The sequence below is a fragment of the Callospermophilus lateralis genome, chromosome 10, assembly GCF_048772815.1.
Source record: "Callospermophilus lateralis isolate mCalLat2 chromosome 10, mCalLat2.hap1, whole genome shotgun sequence".
In the NCBI taxonomy this organism is placed as follows: domain Eukaryota; kingdom Metazoa; phylum Chordata; class Mammalia; order Rodentia; family Sciuridae; genus Callospermophilus; species Callospermophilus lateralis.
This window is the reverse complement of record NC_135314.1, coordinates 108,723,035-108,743,340: the sequence shown is the minus strand read 5'-3', so window position 1 is coordinate 108,743,340 and position 20,306 is coordinate 108,723,035. Positions and strand designations below refer to the sequence as shown.

The window sequence follows — 20,306 nt, the reverse complement described above, 5'->3', positions numbered from 1 at the left end:
CTATTAAAAGGTAATCAGAACTCTTGTTTTGCTTGGGAGTAAATAAGTATGTCTGACTTCACAACTCATGGGACCAACTTATTCCAAAGTATAAACACACAGTGCTTTGAATTAACTGTATTTCAAAGCATACAAATCCATCTGCCTTCAGCAGGGAATCACTACTGGCTATGAAGGAGATGGTAATGTGAATTTTCCAATATCAATGTACTGAGATTTTCTTTACTATATGAGATGCTTTTTTGTTAATGAGGTGAGCAAACAATAACAGGATCCTCCTGAGTGCTTTGTTGCTTCTACTTCAATATCTTTATCTTCCCAGATGTATTTAAAGACCCTGGGACTTGGGTGTAAGGCAAGCTCTAGAACTATGGACCATGCTTCTGGCCTGCCGAACTGGGGCTGTTTCTCAGGAAGCTGGTTGATATGGTCTCACTACCTTCTTGGATGAGTACTCACCTAGCTCTGTGGAATACTCTCTCCTCCTTTACCTACTCCACTGTGACTGATTTGAACCTATGTCTTAGCATTTTGATTATCTTTCCTGGCTTCTGGAATTATAGTTGTCAGAAATAAGCATACCACCGTAATTAAATCCTTTTTACAAGACATGATTCTGCCATAAAGTTTTAGTTTTCTTTCTTAAGATGCTGGGATAGGGAAAATGTCAAAGAATTTTAATTGCTGTGATATGGGGAGAAAGTATTAACCCATATTTAAACATTTAATAGTACACTGGCCAGGTTATTTTAAAATTTGAATTTTTCTTTCTTTTCTTTTTTTAAAATGACTGAGAGAGTATTTAGTTGTCAGGACACAGGCCAGAGTCAGTGGCCATGATGACAGGCCTAAGTCAGTTTCTGAAAAAGAGAGACAGTGATACTTTGGTTAAAAAAGAATCCACCAAAATATCTATGTAGCCCTTCCTACACAAAACAAAACAAAAAAACTCCAGCATATCCCAGCACTTATAAAAACAGTTTCAAAGGGGTAATTGGTTTTAAAATGTTAGGTAAAATCCATATAATAGCAATTTTGTAGGGGGTTAAATCTCCCACTCTTGATGAGATATTTACTAATATTAACACTATAGATTGCTACTCTAATCAGAACTACCTCCATTCTTCAGGACCAGGCAATGGGATTTATAAACTGGCTCTTTACTTCTAATGGGGAAGCCTCCCTGGAAAAAAAAAGTTGATGTTTGTTAGAGTTACCAGAGAAGAAGAGAGCAATGCCATTTGATTGCTATACTTCAAAATTTAATATGGTTGCTAATAAATGATAGTAATACCTAGGGAGGAAGAGGAAGCCCTCCAGTCTGACTGGCTGATATCTGGGTACCTCAGTGAGCCAAGTGCCTGTGGACCAGGGGTTTTACTTCCAGAGACTCTGTTCAAAGTAACCCAGTTCTTACTAATTTTCTGTCTTTCCTTTCCTAGGAAGAAAACCTATACAGGGAAGTAACTGGGAAATCCTGGAACAATCCTATTCTTAGCCACTGAGGCTGGGAGACACTTAAGTGTTGCACAGGAAGTGTGTCAGGGGAACACAGGAATATCAAGCAGGAAAGATATGTTTCCTATCAAAAAGTCTTGGGTACTTCCTGGTTTGAGCAGCATGTTGAGCAGCACTCAGCTGCCCAGCAGAGACTCGCTCCCCACAGAGGAACTGCAAGGGCACAATCATTTGGCACCCCTCTGTTTGGAAATGAGAAAAAGCTCATGCACAAGGCCCTAGGTTCAATCCTCAGCATCACACACACACACACACACAAAAAAAAAAAAAAAAAAAAAGAAAGAAATGAGAAAAAGCCTGAACCCAAGCAGGACTCTAGGGAAGGAGAATCCCAGAACCTGAGAAGATGCACCTTGTAATAGCATGGGGACTGTCTGGGGTTCCATCAAGTTATCAGAAAGAACCAGGAGATTCATACAAGAACTTCTAAGGCTTATAACATATGTTTGGAAAGTTGCATGTAGACCTTTTTACAAACTGGTATTTTGAACTGATTCTGGACGAGAAGGCAGATGACCATTCACAAAGATGAACACGTGGATTGAGATTTCTACTGTTCTTTTTAAATGTCTGCTGCCCTTGTACTTTTAGTCCTGTCCAACTATGTTAGCTTTCTCTTTACAGAGGGAACAAAGAGCCTTGGGTAGTCTCTTTTTCTCTTATACTTTTACTCTAGATTCTACAACTTCCCTCTACTTCTAGGGAGAAAATGGCCATATATCATCTCTATCTGATCAAAAACCAAAAGTTCACATTTCTATTATTGGAAAATCTATCTAAAATTTTAGGGCACTCAGGAAATAGAAAAGAAAATATCTTAGTTTTGATGTATCCACAAAATAGTAGCAAAGCGCATTCAACAACTCGTTAAAAAGACCAGTCACCATGATCAACTGGATTATCCCAGGGATGCAAGAATGATTCAATAGACATAAATCAATAAATATGCCACACCATATAAACAAAATGAAGAGCAAAACCAACACGATCCCTCCATAGATTCAGAAAAAGCACTTGACAAAAACCCAATATACATTCACCATAAAAAAACCTCTAAAATCATAAGTACATAAAGAATGTACTTCAGTACAGCAAAGGCCCTATATAACAAGCCCACAGTTAACATCATGCTCAATGGTGAAAAATCAAAAGCTTTCCTGCCTAAAATCAGATACAAGACAAGGATGCCCCACTTGGATACAACATAGTCCTAGAAGTCCTTGGATACAATATAGTCTCTTTTGGCTTTTGAACAGATAGATAGATGATACTTGGCCATTTTCTCCATAGAATTATAGGGAAGTTGTAGAATCCAGAATAAAATACAAGAGACTCTTTGTTCCTTCTGTAAAGAGAAAGCCACTTGCAAAAAACATAGTCCTAGAAGTCCTAACCAAAGCAATTAGATAAGAAAAAGAAATAAATGGCATCTGCATAGGAAGGGAAGAAGTGAAACTATCTCTGTTAATCTCACATACAGAAAACCCTGAAGACTCAACCAAAAACTTTTAGAACTAATAATAATTACAAAAATCAACACAAAAAAATCTGTTAGCATTCCTATACACAAAAAATGAGATATCTATAAAATAAATTAAGAAAACAATACCTTTTACAATAGCATTAAAAAATGGAAGTAAATCCAACCAGGTCTTAACAGAGCATGTGAGTGGCCACTCAGCCCAAGATGACATTTCTGGTTCCTTTACATTTAGCCGCAGCCACAGGGCAATGTGCTACAGAATGGAAAGTATGCAACTTTTGCATCACTAACATTAAAGGAAACTCTCTACCCCATTCCTCTTTTTTTATTTTTCCTGTGGCCTGAAGTGTAAACACAGCCTTCGTAAATCGATTGTGACCAAACAGAGGAACGTGAAACACCAGATGAGCTATGTTCAAGTCATGGCATCAAAGAAAGCTGGGTCCCAGACCTTTTCCTGATGCAGAGCTTGCCCTCTCACCTGTGCTGACTGCTTGCTTCTGGACCGGAGCAGAAGACAGAAATAATCTTCAATCCTGCTTAAACTACTGTATTTTTGAGTCTTTATTATTACAGCATAGCTAAGACCCAAGCTTTAAGCAAAGCTAAGTGCCTCCAGGGACCCGCAAGTTCACATGTGTCAATGAGCATCTAGAACTGGAGGACAAAGGCTCTATCTGAAGGGAGCCGCGGGAGCATGACTCTGCCCTGTCACTGCCACGTGAGAGCGCAAGCTGAGGCTTCCACTCCTTCCACTTTAAATTATCAAGTACGAGCAAGTAAAATCTTCTGACTTTGTGAACAACCGACAACTACCCCAAAAGTAAGAAGTAAAACAAAGCAAACCCTGCAGGTTAAACCAAATGCCTCCACATCAGATCAGGCCCCAAACTGCCAGTCTGCACTCTGACCTAGGCTGTGGAAAGACACTAAATATAAAATGCACCACCATTTCAATAACATCTCTTTGAAAAGCAAAAAAAAAGAAACTTTACCACCTTGGCTGCCAGGTGTACCTGGATATCAGAAATGTAAAAACATGAAAAAAAATAAGTGTTTTTGAGTTGGAAACAACTGATGTTCATAAGAGCACAATCCTAAATATGAAAAGCATCTCAGTTGATGACTATGGTAACACAGTATAATGAGCCAAAAATCCCTTAATCTCTTTCAAATCCGAAACAGGAAACAGCTGGACATCTCTTAGAGCCAATAGCTGCAACCCACACAGTAATTAGACAACTCAAATCTCCCACACTACTGGACTCTCGCGCTATTAATTGTGGCCATTGATATAATACATTGCATACCTTTTGCTTCATTTCAATGATGTGTCGCCACTCAAAAAGATACCTAATTCAGCAAAATACAATTTCTTACTAGTACCACTTCTTAATGCATCATGCTTACCTGGAACGTATTTTAATAATTTTTGTACAGTATAATCTGAAACCCACATGTTTTTTTACATTTTGCCTTTTTCTGTGGGACAGAAGCAGCATGGTCCAGTCATTCCCCACCGTTTGGTTGCATTAACCTCAGAATGTTGGTCGTATCAAACATGAAACTTAAAAACGACCATTCTTTGAATTCACTTTTAAATGTTTATAGGCGGCTGTGCTGTGAAGTGATCTGAAATCTGTAACATTTTTGTCATGGACTAAACTGCTCTTAGTTATTGTAATGTCATAAAAAATAGTTATGATGACTGTGAAAAAAATAACTTGGCAAAATAAGTGGCAGGCATAGACATTTAGCTAATAATTTTAGATAAGAAGCAACTTCAATTAAACCATCACACTGTGACCCACTAGGACCAACTTAATTTCCTTCTGGATTGTGGAATTATGAGGAAGGTATGCAGGACCAACCTCTTCCCTGGTAACTAGGAACACACAATGTTCCGTTCCTGGCTTTGCCTCCTGCTGCTCCTGCCATCAGTGATGCAGGACCTGGTCAGCAGCCCCAGGAGGCAGGGCTGGGAGGCAGGTAGGAAGCTCCCCAGGACACCCAGCCTGTCCTGCAGGCTAACAGTGGGACATGATGTCCACAAGCCAGCTGACCAGAACTAGTCAGGAGGGCATGCCCCTGACTGCACAGTCCTCTGAGAATCCAATGAGAATGTTCTAGAAGGATGCTTTTCATTGCATCAATCAATCCCTGGTCCTGTCAGAAGTAGTTTTACTATCAATGTGTGATTTTAAGTGTCCTGAGTAAAGAACATGAGAAGGTGTTTAAATTTGGTTCTAGTCCTTTTCATTATCTGTAGGGTTATTCCAGATGGTTCTCTAGTTTGTTTCTGATTGTGTTTCCTCCTCCTTTTATTTACCTCTTTGTAGATTCCAGTGCATTCATAGTAGTCCATGGAAGGGAGGCCAAGTCGAGGTTGGTCGAACTGTAAAACACACACCAAGGCAAACATATCACTCAGCAGATAGGAAACAGCTGGACAAAATACAAGCCTGCCTGTTGATGTGCATGTAATACCAGTCGTCTGGCTGCGTATGAGGGTGAGGGTCAGAACCGAGTACAGACCTCGTCAGGAGACAGCTTTCCCACTGCTCACGGTGTTAGACGCAGGGGGAGTTAGACAGTCTGGAGGACTGTCTGTGGGTATGCGAGGGAGACTGAAGAGTACTTGAACAGAAAGTTTGCTGGGAAGGCTTCCTAAATGCAGAGCAGAAGGTACAGGGCCAAGGAGTTCCTGAATCATACACGCGCAGGTCTTCCCAGCCTCTGACACTCTGCACCCTCACTGGGAGACAGTTGTTCTGTTCCCACCCTTGGTTGGACCCGCTTATACCCTTTAGGATTATTTGGCGAGCAGGTGGTGGGGGGGGTGGGGATAACCTCGAGGGCAACTCTAGAATCTTCAGCTGGTGTGAATCTTGCAGAAGCTTCCCCAGCTCCTCTACACAGAGGGACAGGTAAGACTCCTTCCGCCCTCCCCACAGCTGTTCTGCTCAGGACTGCAGCCGGCAGAGGCACAGCCGGCAGGTGGGAGGAGACCCAGTGCAGTTCCAGTGCATCTGCCCACTCCAGGAGTGCACAGAAGAGCGAGCTGGGCACACACCTGCCTACAGCGCCCTGTGCACCAGGTGGTAAAATGGGTACTCAGGCACATCAGAGCCCCTATGGGTTCAAGTGAGAACCCCAGGAGGTGCACAGGGGTTCAGAGGCACATCAATCAGTACAAGAAAAACCCACCTTTTGTAAAGGAATGTTACAGAAATAGCCCAAAGGCCCCTCCACATGAAGGGCCCTGCTCCTTTCCCTTTTAGGCAACTCCTAAAATGAATGGTATCCCTCTTAACAATCCAATAAAGCCATTTAAAAAGAATAGCATTTCGTTTACTTGAGAAAAAAAGTACAGATATTCTTCAATGAGAACCAAAAGTGTGTTCACAATCCACATTGTTTTTGAAAGCAATGAGGCATTTTTGGCTTCCAGACCTGCACTGTGTATGTAAACCAAAGCATGCTCTTTCCATGAAACATACAAAGAAATCAGGGGCTCATCTCAGTGGGAGGAGCCTGGGGCCTCCTCTGTCGTTTATTTTATGAAGCGAGAGTTATTTAAAACAGGTAGCAGAAATGAGAGATGAATGTTGGAAAAATGGCATTAAAAAATACTTTCCAAATTCCAACCCCAGCTGTCAGAGACAGTGTTAATTTCTGACCCCGATGTAGAGGCAGTCAAAATGAAAACACACAGCATTTCTAAATACTAATAACAACAGTGCACCTGGAAGTTTTATTGCAATTTAAAGATAACTCTGGCTGTCTGCTATACAAACTTACATGAATGATATGGTGTGTGGAGTTCTTATCATCAGTGCCAATAAAAAAATTAATGAGGACTTTTTTCCCATATTTAGAATTCAATTGTGCAATAGATTTCTCAGCTGTCCAAGATGCACCTAAAGCAGTGAAAAGAGAAACATATCTTTAGATGCTTTAGTTCATTAATGACATCATAATAGATTTCATGTGGAAATTATTTGTTTAAAGAAAGAAGGAAAATGGCCTTACCATATGTTTGTTCCCAGTTTTCTGTTGCTACGGGCCACCCATAAATATCTGGTAACAGTTTGAGCAGAGGCTGCCCGCCTCTCCTATCAATAGCAGCTTTTGAAAACAATGAAAATGAATTCAATGTGAAGTCTATGCATATTTTTGCACCAATAATTGCACACTCTTAATGAAATCAAAAGGAAGGGCACTTACTCTCATTGATACAAGACCTGTACAATGTTTTGGCTTTCTGCACTGCAACTATATCTTCAGTTTTGGGCTCCTGGAGGACATCTGAAACAGGGCATGTGATAAAGTGCATCAATATAATTGCTCATTTGCAGGTGTGATCCATGTTTTAGACACTGGCGTAGTAAGAAAACTCGCTGTCCTCTCTCCCCATCCCAAACCCTATGGGAAAAACCAAACACCTGGGTCATCGTCCTTAGCACAGAACTGGGGGTTAGTTCCATGATTCAAGTCTTTTAAAAGGAATCAATAATAACACAGGGGAATTTAGAATGTAATATAGATAGTCCTTTGGATGGCTGGAATATAATAACCTTCGTGTGATTGTACTTTCACTATTTCAAATCAATCAGATGATTTGTTCTACTTGTTTGGATATTAAAAAATAACAATTTTTTTTTTTCTACAAAGTCACTTCCAGAAGAGGAGAGAACAGAGGCTAGGGATAGTAGGGAGTAGCCTGGCCTTTCTCAATTTCTCAGGGGAGACAAAGATTAGTAATGTCCTATAGCAACTTTAACACAGAGCTAGGGTCGGGAGGCTATGGAAGGTTTTCAGTGGCAATCCTTCAATTGTTTTTCCTTTGGTAAAATGCATCTAGATACCATGTCTAGGGTTGAAGGAGTTTTATCATGAGTGTACCTACAAATGAAAGGAGAACACTAGGAGATGCCAAAACATCCATTCCAGTGTGGGCAGCCTGCACCGTGGCTCAGGGATAGCCCAAGAGCCTGGAGGAATTACCAACTCGGATGTTTTGTGACGCTAACAGCTTTATCTTAAAAAACAGACACCTGAAGAGCGATTCCTTGATGTACCAGCATCAAGTTAGTGTGGCCACTAACCTTTGAGAATAACTTCCAGCTCATCTCTTAAAATGTCAAAGTTGCTGTACCGGGAACTGGTCTCAGGAATGACGTTGCGCTTCAACCAGCCACCACAGGCATATTTGAAAAAGTCTGTACAAGGCTCAGCTGTGGCATCCATGTTCTGGATCAGTCGAGCAGCTGCAAGACCAGGGAAAGGGCGAGAGAGGAGGGGTGTGGATGAGGAAGAAGGTGACACCTGGCCCCTTCTATGATCCCATTAATGGGACTGCTGCTCCTCTTCCACAACTGTCACCTCTGGTGGCTTGGTGAAGGCCCCCTAATCACAGTCCTCTTTCCCTTGACTGTAGTTGGCTTGTTTTATTCTTGAGCCGACTGGGTCTTCCCACCCTGAGTCTCCCAACACCCTTCCCCCAAATAACTGAATTTCTTGCTAGTTGCTATTTGTGAAGAATAAAGAACACAAGTTGTCTCTGCTCTGACTCTCTGGGCCTGGAGATAACACAATCCCATTCCGTGCTGCAATAATGTTCAGGGACCTGCTCTGCAAGGTGCTGTGACTGCTGAAATGTCTCTGAGACTCTACAGGACGTAGGGTGGCTCCTGGATTTTTATCATTTTAGTGAGGCTCTGAAGCCAGTTATTACTCTTTGGATCTTGTTTACGAAATTTTTGCAATTCAAATGTGCATCCGCTTCGCCTATGTTTATGTAGAGCCTGTCACATGAAATTGGCTGTGAGCTTGTTAGCTTTTCTCGTGTCCACTCTTTTATCTCTGGGAACTTTGATGAAAATGCAAATCCCCCACATGGAGCCTCCGTGGTGTGCAAGACACTGACTGCTACGTGTGGCCATGGGTGGACAGATGTGAGAAATGAGAAGCACCGTCACCAGAGACAAGAACGTGGCCCCGTGCCCGAGATGCCTCCTGCCCCAGGAGAGGACACCCTAATATGGGCCCCCTCACTTTCTTTCCCATAGTAAGTTGAACTGTTTTGCAATGAAAACAAAAGAGCAATTGAGAATTCATGGGTATCAAGAGAATATAAGCTCTCGAATGAGCTTTTGAAAGTACTTTGCTTTCTGAATCAATTAATTAATTAAAAACTTCAAACAACTGCTGAGCCGTGTGGATTTTTCAACTTGGTTGGCAAATCTGTTTTCCAGCTGAGCCACAAACCCCCACTTCTAACCTCCCTTTGGACCCATCCGCTTGTTGACCTCAGGCTCCGGCTCCTGAACACCAGGCCCAGGCTGCCCCTAAGCCAGCCTCTCCCACTACGTACGATGCTTCGGTGGGCAGCAGAATCGTTATCACAGCTTCTCCGTATGAAATTCTGGTAAAATGCCCTTGAATTGTTCCAAATTACTTAGCTCTTTCCTGTATCTCCCCTTCTGTGATTAAGGTCAACCTAGTTTACATCTTCACTCCTTTTTGACTAAAAGTCACCTAACTCTTCATTTTGACAGTCCTGGAGGCCCCCTCCTATCACTTACACATCCCGGTTATCTTTCGTACATTACCAAAGGACCCTTCTGCACTGGCCACAACCTCACTCAAAATGTCAACAGCTTGTCATTTCCCAAGTTAAACTGCAAGCTCTTTAACTTGACCTCCAAACCTTTACCAGGAAGATCACCTTTCCTTTTTCCCCTCTCAGCACTTCTACTCAAACTTATGCTCAGCGATGAGCCTGTGCAGTGTGCCACCAACTCTCCTGTGTGTCCCCAACCCTGCGCCTTTGCTTCCATCCCCTCACCCATGTCTTCAACCCCTCTCCCGTTCTCTCCAAATTCCATCCAGCATTCCAGGTCCAGCTCATGGCCCGGACTCTTCCCGAAGCTTCCATGACTCTACCCTACAAGAAACACCCACCTCCCACCCCTACTCCTCCACCTTTCATGTTTAGATGAGGTCACTTTTCCAACGTGGACACCTGCTCTGTCTCCCAGCCATTCTGGGGATGCTACCAGTCTCTCTGTACACCTGTCCCCTAGCTCTCAGCAATAGGGCAGGATTATGTTCATGTGCAACCACCCCCAGAGTCCTCCTCTCCCTCTCCACATCCCCTCCCCTCTTCCCAGGTCAGGTCAGGTCTTGCTTATGGTCTGCAGACTCCCTCCCATCCCCACCCTGCATACTCACTCCCAGGTTCTACCTGCGCCTTTCACCCAGGCTGTGGTCATGGCCTCTCCCACCCAGAGCACCACACCCACAGGCTGGTTAATGTTCTCAGAACAGGGGCAGCCTGTCTCTTCCACTCCACGGCTTTCAGTGGGGTCCTTTTACATTCACAATAAAATCCAGATTCCACGCATATCCAAACCCCGGTAGGCCTAAAGAAGCTTCTCTGAGCTTCCTCACAGGAGCCGTCTGTTGCAATTAAGTGAATGAATTCAACTTCTGCCAAGAAACACCTTATCATTTTTTGCTTCTGTAACTTTGACCCTGTTGCCTGAAGCCCACCCCTCATCTTTTTATATTTCTTCACCTTTTGAGATTTTAGGCACCTTCAGGTCAAATCATTCCTCCCTTACCCACCCCTCTCAGCTGGCACCAGTCTCAGGTTTGGGTGCCAATTCCTCATCTCCTCCCCAGACACATCCCCGGCTCTCTCACCCACCCTGACACTGGGCTCAACCAAGATCTGGCCAGGAAAACTCTCAGGCAAAAGTTAGGAACTGGATCTGAAAAGGGCAGACAGAAAAAGAAGTCCCTGAGACTGAAGGAAATAAAGATACGAAGATGGAGAAAGAGGAACCCAAGACCCTGAATCCAGAGGACCTCCATGTTCAGGAGAAACCATAAAACCAAGCCTGAAGGTTGGCTAACTGAGGGTCTTGGAAGAATGCATCTCAGCAACTTTATATACGCCCCTCTTTAAAAAAAAAAAAAAAATTGAATTGAATGCTGCAAAGGCCACTGCCATTTGGGGAGAACTTCTGTTTCCTCCCCCTCTCTGGGGAACTGGGTGGCTTTATGTTATAACATCATGGAGCCGATTACTCCCAGGAGAACGGAGAGCAGGCAGGACAATGAGGACAGTGACCAGCAGATCCCGCTGGTGTCTGGAAACACATCAGCCTTTCCAGCTGGGCAGGGGCTACAGCCCCATGCTCAGGTTCAAAGTCACTGTCCCCTCAACTCTGCACCTTCTGCCCCTCCCACAAGGAAAAGGGACAGGCCTCTTCTCTTGCGTCAAGAGTCCCTCCCAGGTTTCCTAGTGCAGTTAAACTCTTTGCACATGTGTGGGCGACATGCCCAAGAGGCCTCCTCCAGACAGTGTGCTTGGGACAGGCAGAGACCAGGGATGAGGGTTCAGTGATTCCCCTCTGAGCAGAGCACATCTGAACATGGGTCCTCCCGTCCCTTCAAAGTCAGCCCCGTTCTGATGGGTATTTTGGGGCTCTGGGCCAAAGCAGGTCACAGGCTAGCACTTTCAAGCTAGGGCTTTGATCGGGCTTCCTTTAATCTCTTATCACGGGCTGGATTCTCGTTTTGCACCTTACACTCCGGACCTCCTCTGTGCTGACTTTTCTTTGAAGTCAGCGGTAGACACACTCGTGGGTAGAAGGGCCGTAGGAAACAGACGGCACAACTGTCAAACTGGTCGTAATTGTTTTTGTGTTTCGCACTTTGTTTTGAATTCCTCAGCCTCTCCACATAGCCACACCTGGGCTCTTCAGATGTTTCCTTATCTGTGGGTTTCTAACTTCTGGGTAAACAAATGTGGTTTCAAACCAAACAGAATCATGCAGCTTAATGAGTAAATGTAAAAAATGACATCTCAAGGCAAACACATTGACAGAGAGCACTGTGGGGCAGGTAAAGTGAAAGTAAACTATAACTTTTAAAACCCTATATGAAAGCACCAAAGGCTAGAAGGATACAGACCAAGGTATTTATAGCAGTTATATCTAGGTGGTGGGATTATGGGTGGGTTTAATTTGTATTATTGCTTATCTGTATTTTCCAATTTGTATTAGATGAACACGCATTGCTTTTGCAACAAAGGAAAAGAAAGTTTATTTTTAATTTAAGAAAACAGTCCCATAAAGACAAGCAAACTAATCTCCTATTAATAATGAGCTTATTTCCTACAAATGACAATTCTTGAATGTTCCAGGCTGATAACAAATGACACGCCATTTTTTTTAAACTAATCTTCTTGTAACATTCTCCCAACTTATTTGACTATAAGAATTTAAAACAAGCTCAGCCTCCGTCTGGGAAGTTATTAATTACTGGAGTCCTTATGGAGAAATGTGTGTGTGTCTTGGGAGATGCTGAGTAAGCTGTGAAAACGTTCATAAGTCAGACCTCTTGTGAATCCCAGGGGTCCATCACTTCTGATTTACACAAGTGACGTAATTTTCTCAGGACCAAACAGCTAGTAAGTGATGGAACCCAGGGCCTGCATTTGGGAGTGTGGCGCTAAGCCCAGGTCTCCTCTCTGCACCAGACATACAAGGATGAGCCTGCGGGGGTCTCTTCAGTCCTTTCCCATCACTGGACCCCCCAGACTTATTCTTCACTTCCTCTCCTCTGGGTCACTCAGAAGCCCTGGCTTCCCTCCTTCCTTTAGTCCTCTCAACACCAGCAACTCACGCTGGGACAGAGGCAGGAGGAAGCGCCAGGGCTTGGTGGCCAGTGGGGTGAGCAGACAGGGAAGTAGCGGGGGGGGGGGGCACTGCTAGGCACATCAAAGATCACTCCTTCTGGAGGTGGCACCAGCAGCGCCCCTGCCTGACCTGTCCTGATGGCACATGGGACTAAGCAGAGTGAAAAAAACCTGAGGAAGGCACTTTGGGCAGTGCTTTTCAATCCTGGCTTGACACGTGTGCCATCGGAGAAGTCTTTTAAATACACAGACGCACAGGATCCCTCCCGATGGGTGCAGTGGGAGTCTTGGAGGTGGTCCAGGCATTCTGTCAAGGTCTCCTGAGTGGCTCTGACACGGAGCCAGGGAGCCACCAGATTAGACAACAGAGAAACACGGACTTGAGGATCCAATACTAGAAAAGTGAAGATGGCCCCACACTGAAGGGGATCAGAAATATCTCCGCCTGCACATGCAAATGGTCTCAGCAGGGAAAAGCCTCCCTCCCGTCTTTCACGAACTTGAGTCTTGAGCAGGGCTCTTGAACCCCTATGCCACATCCTCCCAAGAACCACAGGACCAACAGCCCTGTGTTTGGGGAGATTGTGTTCAGAATCACTTCTCTCCTCTGATGGCAAAGAGACCTTCTTATTGACATCTCAGGAGTTTCCTTGGCCTCTCAGAAGAAATCCGTGGCACTCCATTCCCCCAGGCTGCCACACTGCTTAGATATGGTGTGGGGACACTGAAAGCCTGCCACATGCTCACCTCGAGAAGAAACAGGACCAGGGTGCAGTTCAGGGATAGAGTCCTTGTCTGGCATGCTCGAGGCCCTGGGTTCCTTACGTGCACCACAGGGAAAAGGGCAATCCTTGGCTTGCCTTTGAATGCCAATGGCCCCAAGCCAAAAGGTCCCCTTTCCTTGAATAACCTGCTTTTCAACAGTATCAATAGTTTGCCAACAGAAAATGGGATTTGGGCACTGCACACAGCAACTATTTATACATAAACATTTCCTGGAGACCAGTTTTCTGGTCGTGTGTGTGTGTGTGTGTGTGTGTGTGTTGTGTGCATTTTAAAAGAAAGTTCTGCATCTGTCAGGTGCTTCTGGGGAAATGTGGTTTACACAGGGGAAACCTGAAATCAGTGACTGCCACAGCAGCAAACAAACGCTTGATCCCCAGGGCGGCAGAGGGCTCTGTACTGTGGTGCTTTTTTTATGACGTTTGTCTTTTAAATTTGATCCTCACTTCGGAGGTCATCGATGGCTTTCCATAGAAATGAGTTCACCGGACTTACAAAACAAACACGGGCAATTGTTCAAGAGAATTTTGTTCTGTAGAATCATTAACAATGAAATCATTGAGAATTGAACCATGAAGTGCTGGGGAAAGGCAAGTTAGGTGCCCGTCAGCCTCTGGTCACCACACTGATTAATACGTAAGCTTTTTTATGTGCTTCTGTTTAAAGGTTCCTCATTTTATGTATATTATTGATTCACTAACATCAAACTCATGTCAGAGCACCTGACGTGCTGAATGAGGCTTCGCTAACACATGGATTTTCTCTGTGGGGACCCTCATGGGTTTTTGAGGAACGCTTCAACATCATGTGGACCATTCTGAACAGTGAACTCACAAAAATGAGAAAAACGTGGCATGAACTGCCCAGCTGTGAGGACCCTTGTTTACAGCCTCCTTATTTGGCCTCTGCTGTGAACATGCATACACGAAGACCCCAAAACGTCTCCAATCATCACAAGTCTGAGTATGACCGTGGATGAGCCTGGGCTGTTGCTTCTTGGGTTACAGACAGATTTTAGTGAGGGAGTAAATTAGCCAACTTGGAACTCACACATGATGAGGACGTGTCCCTTTCTTCTTGGAGACAAACATAGAAAATGGTCAACAGCATTGAGTGGGAGTTGGATGCATGCCATACCTTCCCTAATCACTGTATTTTAACCTCGTTGTCATTATGTATTAGACATACTTTTCACACGTTAGGAATCTATTTACAGCCCATGAATCAAATACACGCCTCTGTCACCATGGTGAAGTGTCTTAGGGGACCATCTCCTTCTGTGTGAAAGGAAGGTTTAGGAGGTTTAGGGAGCTGGGCATGAGCAAAAGTGCCTTCAGCTTGTTCTCTCCAAATTGATCCAAGACTTGGCTCCCTGACCCCAAACACATGACTTTTTAATTTCATTACCTTAAAATAATTACAACCAGCTTGATTTATGAATATTCCAGAAGATTCCAGAAATGCTGGCCATCCTGCAAAAGTGTTCTCTGGTGAGCATCTCAGAACTCTCAGAAACCAACCTTCCGTCTTAAATGTGTGCTTTATTAATGGACACCAAGCTTGATGTCATTTTCTTGGTCACTCTTGACAACTTACGAGTCTCCTTTGACAACACTCTGCAAGTGCTGCTGACCTCCTCCTGTTGCCCCTCTCCTCCCACCATCCCCACCAAAATTAAGGCCAAGAGAGAACCCAAGGAACTTGTGATGTACACAACAGGCACCAAGGACTCCATGTGAAAGCCAGCAACGGGGATCGAGAATCTGGGGGACCATTTCTGGAGAGAAAATGAAGTGAAATTAGGGAGTGCGTGGACTGTAGGACTAGTAAAGACCAGAGGGCCTTCACGACAAGGATTCTTTATAAATTCTTCCACAACCCACTCTTAATTCAAACTCCTCCATCAACCACAGATCAGGTTCAGGGTAAACCGAGGCCATCATAAACCTGCTGAATTGGTCAGCACCAAGAGAAGCCCTCATATACAACCATTCAGAAACCGCTGGTAGGCCTGGGAGAAGTCTCCAAGCACATAAAGTTTACTCTGTACAGCTGTGCCCTCAAATAAGGAGACCAATTTTTGGTGTTCTGGCTTGAAGAACAATTGGTTCATAACTGTACTTAATATCCAGAAGCTTCTTGATTTACAGTAGGGTTGCATCCTGGTAAACCCATTGGAAGCTGAAATTATCATCAGTCACAAATGACCTAACATGCCCAGCCTACAGAACACCATAGTCCAGTCACACAGGATACCATACAGCACTGGTGTGTCATGGAACACTGGGAGCTCTGGTTGGCTGCCACACCCAGCATCTCAAGGGTGTTGCCTGCAAAAAGATTAAGATCCAAACTTCCAAGTATGGTTTCTAATGAATGTTTATTGCTTTTTCAGCATCCAAAAGTCAAAAAGATCATAAGTTGAGCTATAGTAAGTAGGGACCATCAGTACACACGTGAGGAATTATGTCAACATACAATGCAATACACAAGCACAGGCACAGCCTGGAACCGTAAACCTGGAATCCATCTGCTATCAGATTTGCAAACAGAACATGAACAGCAGGATTTCCCTTGGGTTTAGACAAAGATGCCTGAATGTATGAATAATAATAATAGAAGTCAATGTGTACCAAGCTTTTACCAAGTGTTCACACCATGCTGGGCATGTTGTAAATACTTCAATATTCATTTCCATCTAACCCTGTATGGTAAATGCATTTTGATGACTAGTTTTGAGATCTAGAAGTCAATGAGCAATCTGTCTGCAAGGTCACACAGTGGGTCAGTGCAGAGCTGGGGTTTGAATCAAGTAGCCTTGAGGCCAGAGGCTAGGCTCCAACTACCATGCCAAATTGCTGCTTTAGTTCTAATCATTGCTTTTCTTTAAAACTGTTCCATAGGATAGGAACCATTACCCCAACTTAAAGGAAATCTATGCACAGGATGGTGCTAGCCCCAGGTCATCCATATGCATTTAACTGAACCTCATTCTAATCCAAGCCAACATCCTTTCCAGTGTCCCTTTGCTGTAACTTCAAACAACAAAGGAAACTTGGAAACTCTTCTAAAAGAGAGGGGGAGGATCCGGAATTAAGTCATACAGCAACCACTGTTTTTCTTGACACCCAATTAAGATTTTAATTGCCCCATAACCTGCATATAGCTATATGAATTTTTTTCACCTCATTTGGCCCTGGATTTTAGAACTCTCAAGTCTAATGGACCCACAATAATAATCTTAGTCATCTCTCCCCAACTCAGTGGAATCCTTCAGGCTTATCTCATAGCCCATTTCAATGAATGGCTCACAGCCAAGAGAAGACTGGCAATAATTTGTCAGCAGGGACTCCTCCAAAATTCACAACCAAAACATATTCTACTAATACACGAAGCCCTGGAACAGAGTTACAGTTAAATCAAAGTTGATTTAAGTTGGAAAATAATTTTTATTTTTCAAGTCCAATATGCAGTTTGAATCCTAAAAGGTTTGCTGACAAAAAACTATTAAGAGATTATATGGTAAATACAATAATATATCACTTAAAATAAATGATTGGCTGGGGATATGGCTCAGTGGTTGAGTGCCCCTGAGTGCAACACCTGGTACCAAAAAAAAATAAAAATAAAATGATTGGGCTTGCTGTTGATTATAATGTTTATGAATAATAATGTTCTTTTTTAAAAACAAAGTTACAGAAGGTCATGAAGAGGCTCCCCTGTTCACTTAATGATCCTCTTGGGGTGGATCCCAAGCTCCTTGGATACTGGCAGATGTCTCTGAAGAGGAAATGATGAGATTATATGCCCTCGTAGCTCCTGTTTTGACAGGTTGGTTTGGACCACGTTGTTGGTCAAGAGTGATTAGCAGACTTCAATAATATGCGATGTCTGAGGGTAACTCAGAGCATTCTGCTTGTGCTTGGGCTGTGGTCAGGGATACAAGCTAGGCTCACGGTGCTTCTAGAATGTTCCTCAAGTGAAGCCAGATGAGCACTGTTAAATTTAGAACCCGTTAATAAGCCACATGATGGTGACACAAAATGGTATTTGGCTCCACCTTTTTATATTTCTTACTGAGTAAATAGCTTTTTTCCATCACAGAAGACCCAGAGGATTATGTTAAATCATTGCCTTTTCCAAAAGACTCTCTCCTTGCCAAACATGAAAAGACTGGACTTTTCATTTTATCTCCACCAGTATTTTTGAGTACCTCTAATACCCGACACTATTTGGAGCTGAATAAACAGACATACCCTTGCGCTCTCAAAGCTTGTAGTTCTAATCATGACCATTTCCTTGACAGCACACATGAAGCCTGTGATGTGACAGGGCCTTGCTCTTCAGGGCTCTCGTCAAGCTCGGTCTCATTTTCCATTCCCAAGCTTACCCAGCGCTCAGCTGAGGAGGAGGAAGCCCCACTCTCTACACAAACGAAAGGGGAGCGGTCACCTGCACAAATGAGCTGGACATTTGTGGATGCAGGCTGACCAGGGTTTGCATTGCTGTTTTTTGAACGGAGCAACCAGAGACAGAAGAACCTTAGAGGATGATGGTCACTGAAAACAGCAACACTTAGCTAAACGAAGGTGTCCAAGAGAACACAAGGCTCCCTTGAGGAGAAGCAGAGATGAGAACCAGAGTTGGAAAAGAATAACCAGACCAGCAGAGACTCGAGTCTCAGGGAGCCCACGATTCTTTCCCAGGGAAGAAATGAACAAGTAGCTAACTCTCCCCGAAACAGGAAAACAGTGTGAAAAGAGAAACACAGAGAAACGGTCGCCTCAGTAACCTAGTTCTAGCTTAAGAGGGTAGATTAGGAAGGTGAATTGGACAACAGAGAACCACGCAGACTTTCCTGCTTGCAAAGGAGCCAGATGTGACAGAAAGGGGCTAAACTAGGAGCCTGGACAGAGAAATGGAGAGCTGAGAAACGGGATTTACACAAGCAGGGCAAAGCCAGACTGAAAACACATTTTTTGCTGCTCTATTTGTGTATTACTGACAAACCACCTTCCATAGGCAAGGTGACTTCAAGATCAGGAACCTGTTCAGCCAGGTTTATTAATGACTTACTATGTGCCCTGTGCCCTGCTGATGGCTGGAAATGGAGCAGTGAATAAGACAGAAACAGTGACCCTCACAGCGTCTAGGCACACAGGAGACACAGGGCAATGACCAACAGCGAGACAGGGCTGCAGGTAAGGGGTGAGGCGCTCTGGGCGGAGGGGGCATTCCTAGTCGGAGGCATTGGGGACAGATGAGCACCTCATTCCTTCAGTCCCCAGTGAAGATCTGATGCAGAAACCGAGCTGAGTTCTAGGCAGGAAAGGCAGGCCAGGACCCTGAGAAAGGAAGGGACTACAGCAAGACCCTATGGCTCTGTGGAAGGGGAGCAGTGGGCCGACCTCGACCACAGGCAAAGGGCTCAGAACCCCAAGTGCCATGCCTGTCCAGGACTGGGGTGCTGAGGCTGGCCATCATGGCCCTGTCCAGAGAAGAGGAGGAATCTGACCCTGGGAAGGAGACACGTTCTTGCTGAGGCTGCGGGAGCAGCCAGCAACCCTGGGATCCTGTTAGTGGGCCTAAGGTGGCAGCAGCTTTCCTTCCCGTCTCCATGGCTCATCCTGGAGGTCATCTGTGTCACACACCTGGTCAGGTCAACTTATGCTGTCATAAGCCCGAGCTGGGGCAAGTTCTTTCCATGAATCCATACATGGCTGACCTTCCTGTAAGGCTCCCACATCACGACTGACAGGTTCTAGCACGTAGTTAGGGGAAGGGATGGAGCCTCAGACCACCAACCACAGAATGGGCTATCAGATCAGAGTGGGACATAGTTCTGAGAAGGAACTCAACATGTACTTCAGGGCTACCCACAGAATGTAAGAGCAATGGTAACTGTAAAGTATACCCTTGCCCCGGGCACAGACTCATGTCCCAACAGCAGGCCCAACAACTGGCTCAGAATGAACACTTTGAAAGCATCGCTCATTCTCCATTAAGTCTTCTCATAGCAATTATCACCACCAGCCATTTATAAACTAAAACCCACACGCATCAGAATCTCGGAAAGCGTTGCTTTCCCTGTTACTATCCTCCAGTGAAAAAATGACTTATGTTCACTTAAATTCAGATACACAGCATCTGAAAATCTTTGAACTTTTCACACTAGATTAGATTTTCTTTTGTTAAATAGACAAAAAAAAATTGATTCCTCCCTCCTCTAAGTTTTTAAAAATGAATCGATGTGGCAGCAGGTGGTTGAGGACAAGCCCGACCCTGGGTTTGGGCATCTGCATGTGCAACTAGATGAGCTGACCTCCTCAGAAGTGAAGGAGGTGAAAGGTCACTCCTTCACACAGCTGGACTCACGTGGACGGAGTGACCACAGCAGAGAGATGGAGTCCTACTGTGGACAGACAATGAGAGGTCAGCAATGGAGGAAGCAATGGAAAGAAGCCGGAGGTGGGAGCAGCGGGCAGCTGAGGGAGGGTGCTGTTGCCAGCAGAGGTGAGTGCAGACCCATCCCACTTCAGCCCTGGCCTCTGGCAAAGGTTGTGAGGGGAAAGCTGAGCTAGAGTGAGGCCCAGAAGACAGGAAAGAAAAGCAGAAACTCAGGCTCGCTCCAGAATGGGGAATGGGCCAGGAGAACCTGAAAGACCAGGCAGAAATCTGACCACCAGAGACGGGTGGAGGCTGATGGCCAGGCCCAGGGCTGCCTGGAGGTCAGGGCCTGAGGTGGGCCGGGCCTGCCCTTGGGCTGCAGGTGGAACTTGACCTCACTGGTCAGCTCCTCAGATCCTCCTG

The 20,306-nt window shown here is 44.5% G+C and overlaps 1 protein-coding gene across 4 annotated transcripts in view; it reads right to left on the bottom strand.

Moving 5' to 3' along the window:
- Mme (membrane metalloendopeptidase) overlaps positions 1-20,306 on the bottom strand; it is an 82,369-nt gene that overhangs the window by 41,098 nt on the left and 20,965 nt on the right. For all 4 annotated transcript variants that reach the window (XM_076867329.2, XM_076867330.2, XM_076867328.2 and 1 more), the window contains exons 4-8: positions 8,110-8,271; positions 7,229-7,309; positions 7,034-7,129; positions 6,803-6,921; positions 5,331-5,396 (exon numbers count right to left, since the gene is read on the bottom strand). In XM_076867329.2, coding sequence (XP_076723444.1) covers positions 5,331-5,396; positions 6,803-6,921; positions 7,034-7,129; positions 7,229-7,309; positions 8,110-8,271 — 524 coding nt within the window. The remainder of the gene's footprint in view (positions 1-5,330; positions 5,397-6,802; positions 6,922-7,033; positions 7,130-7,228; positions 7,310-8,109; positions 8,272-20,306) is intronic.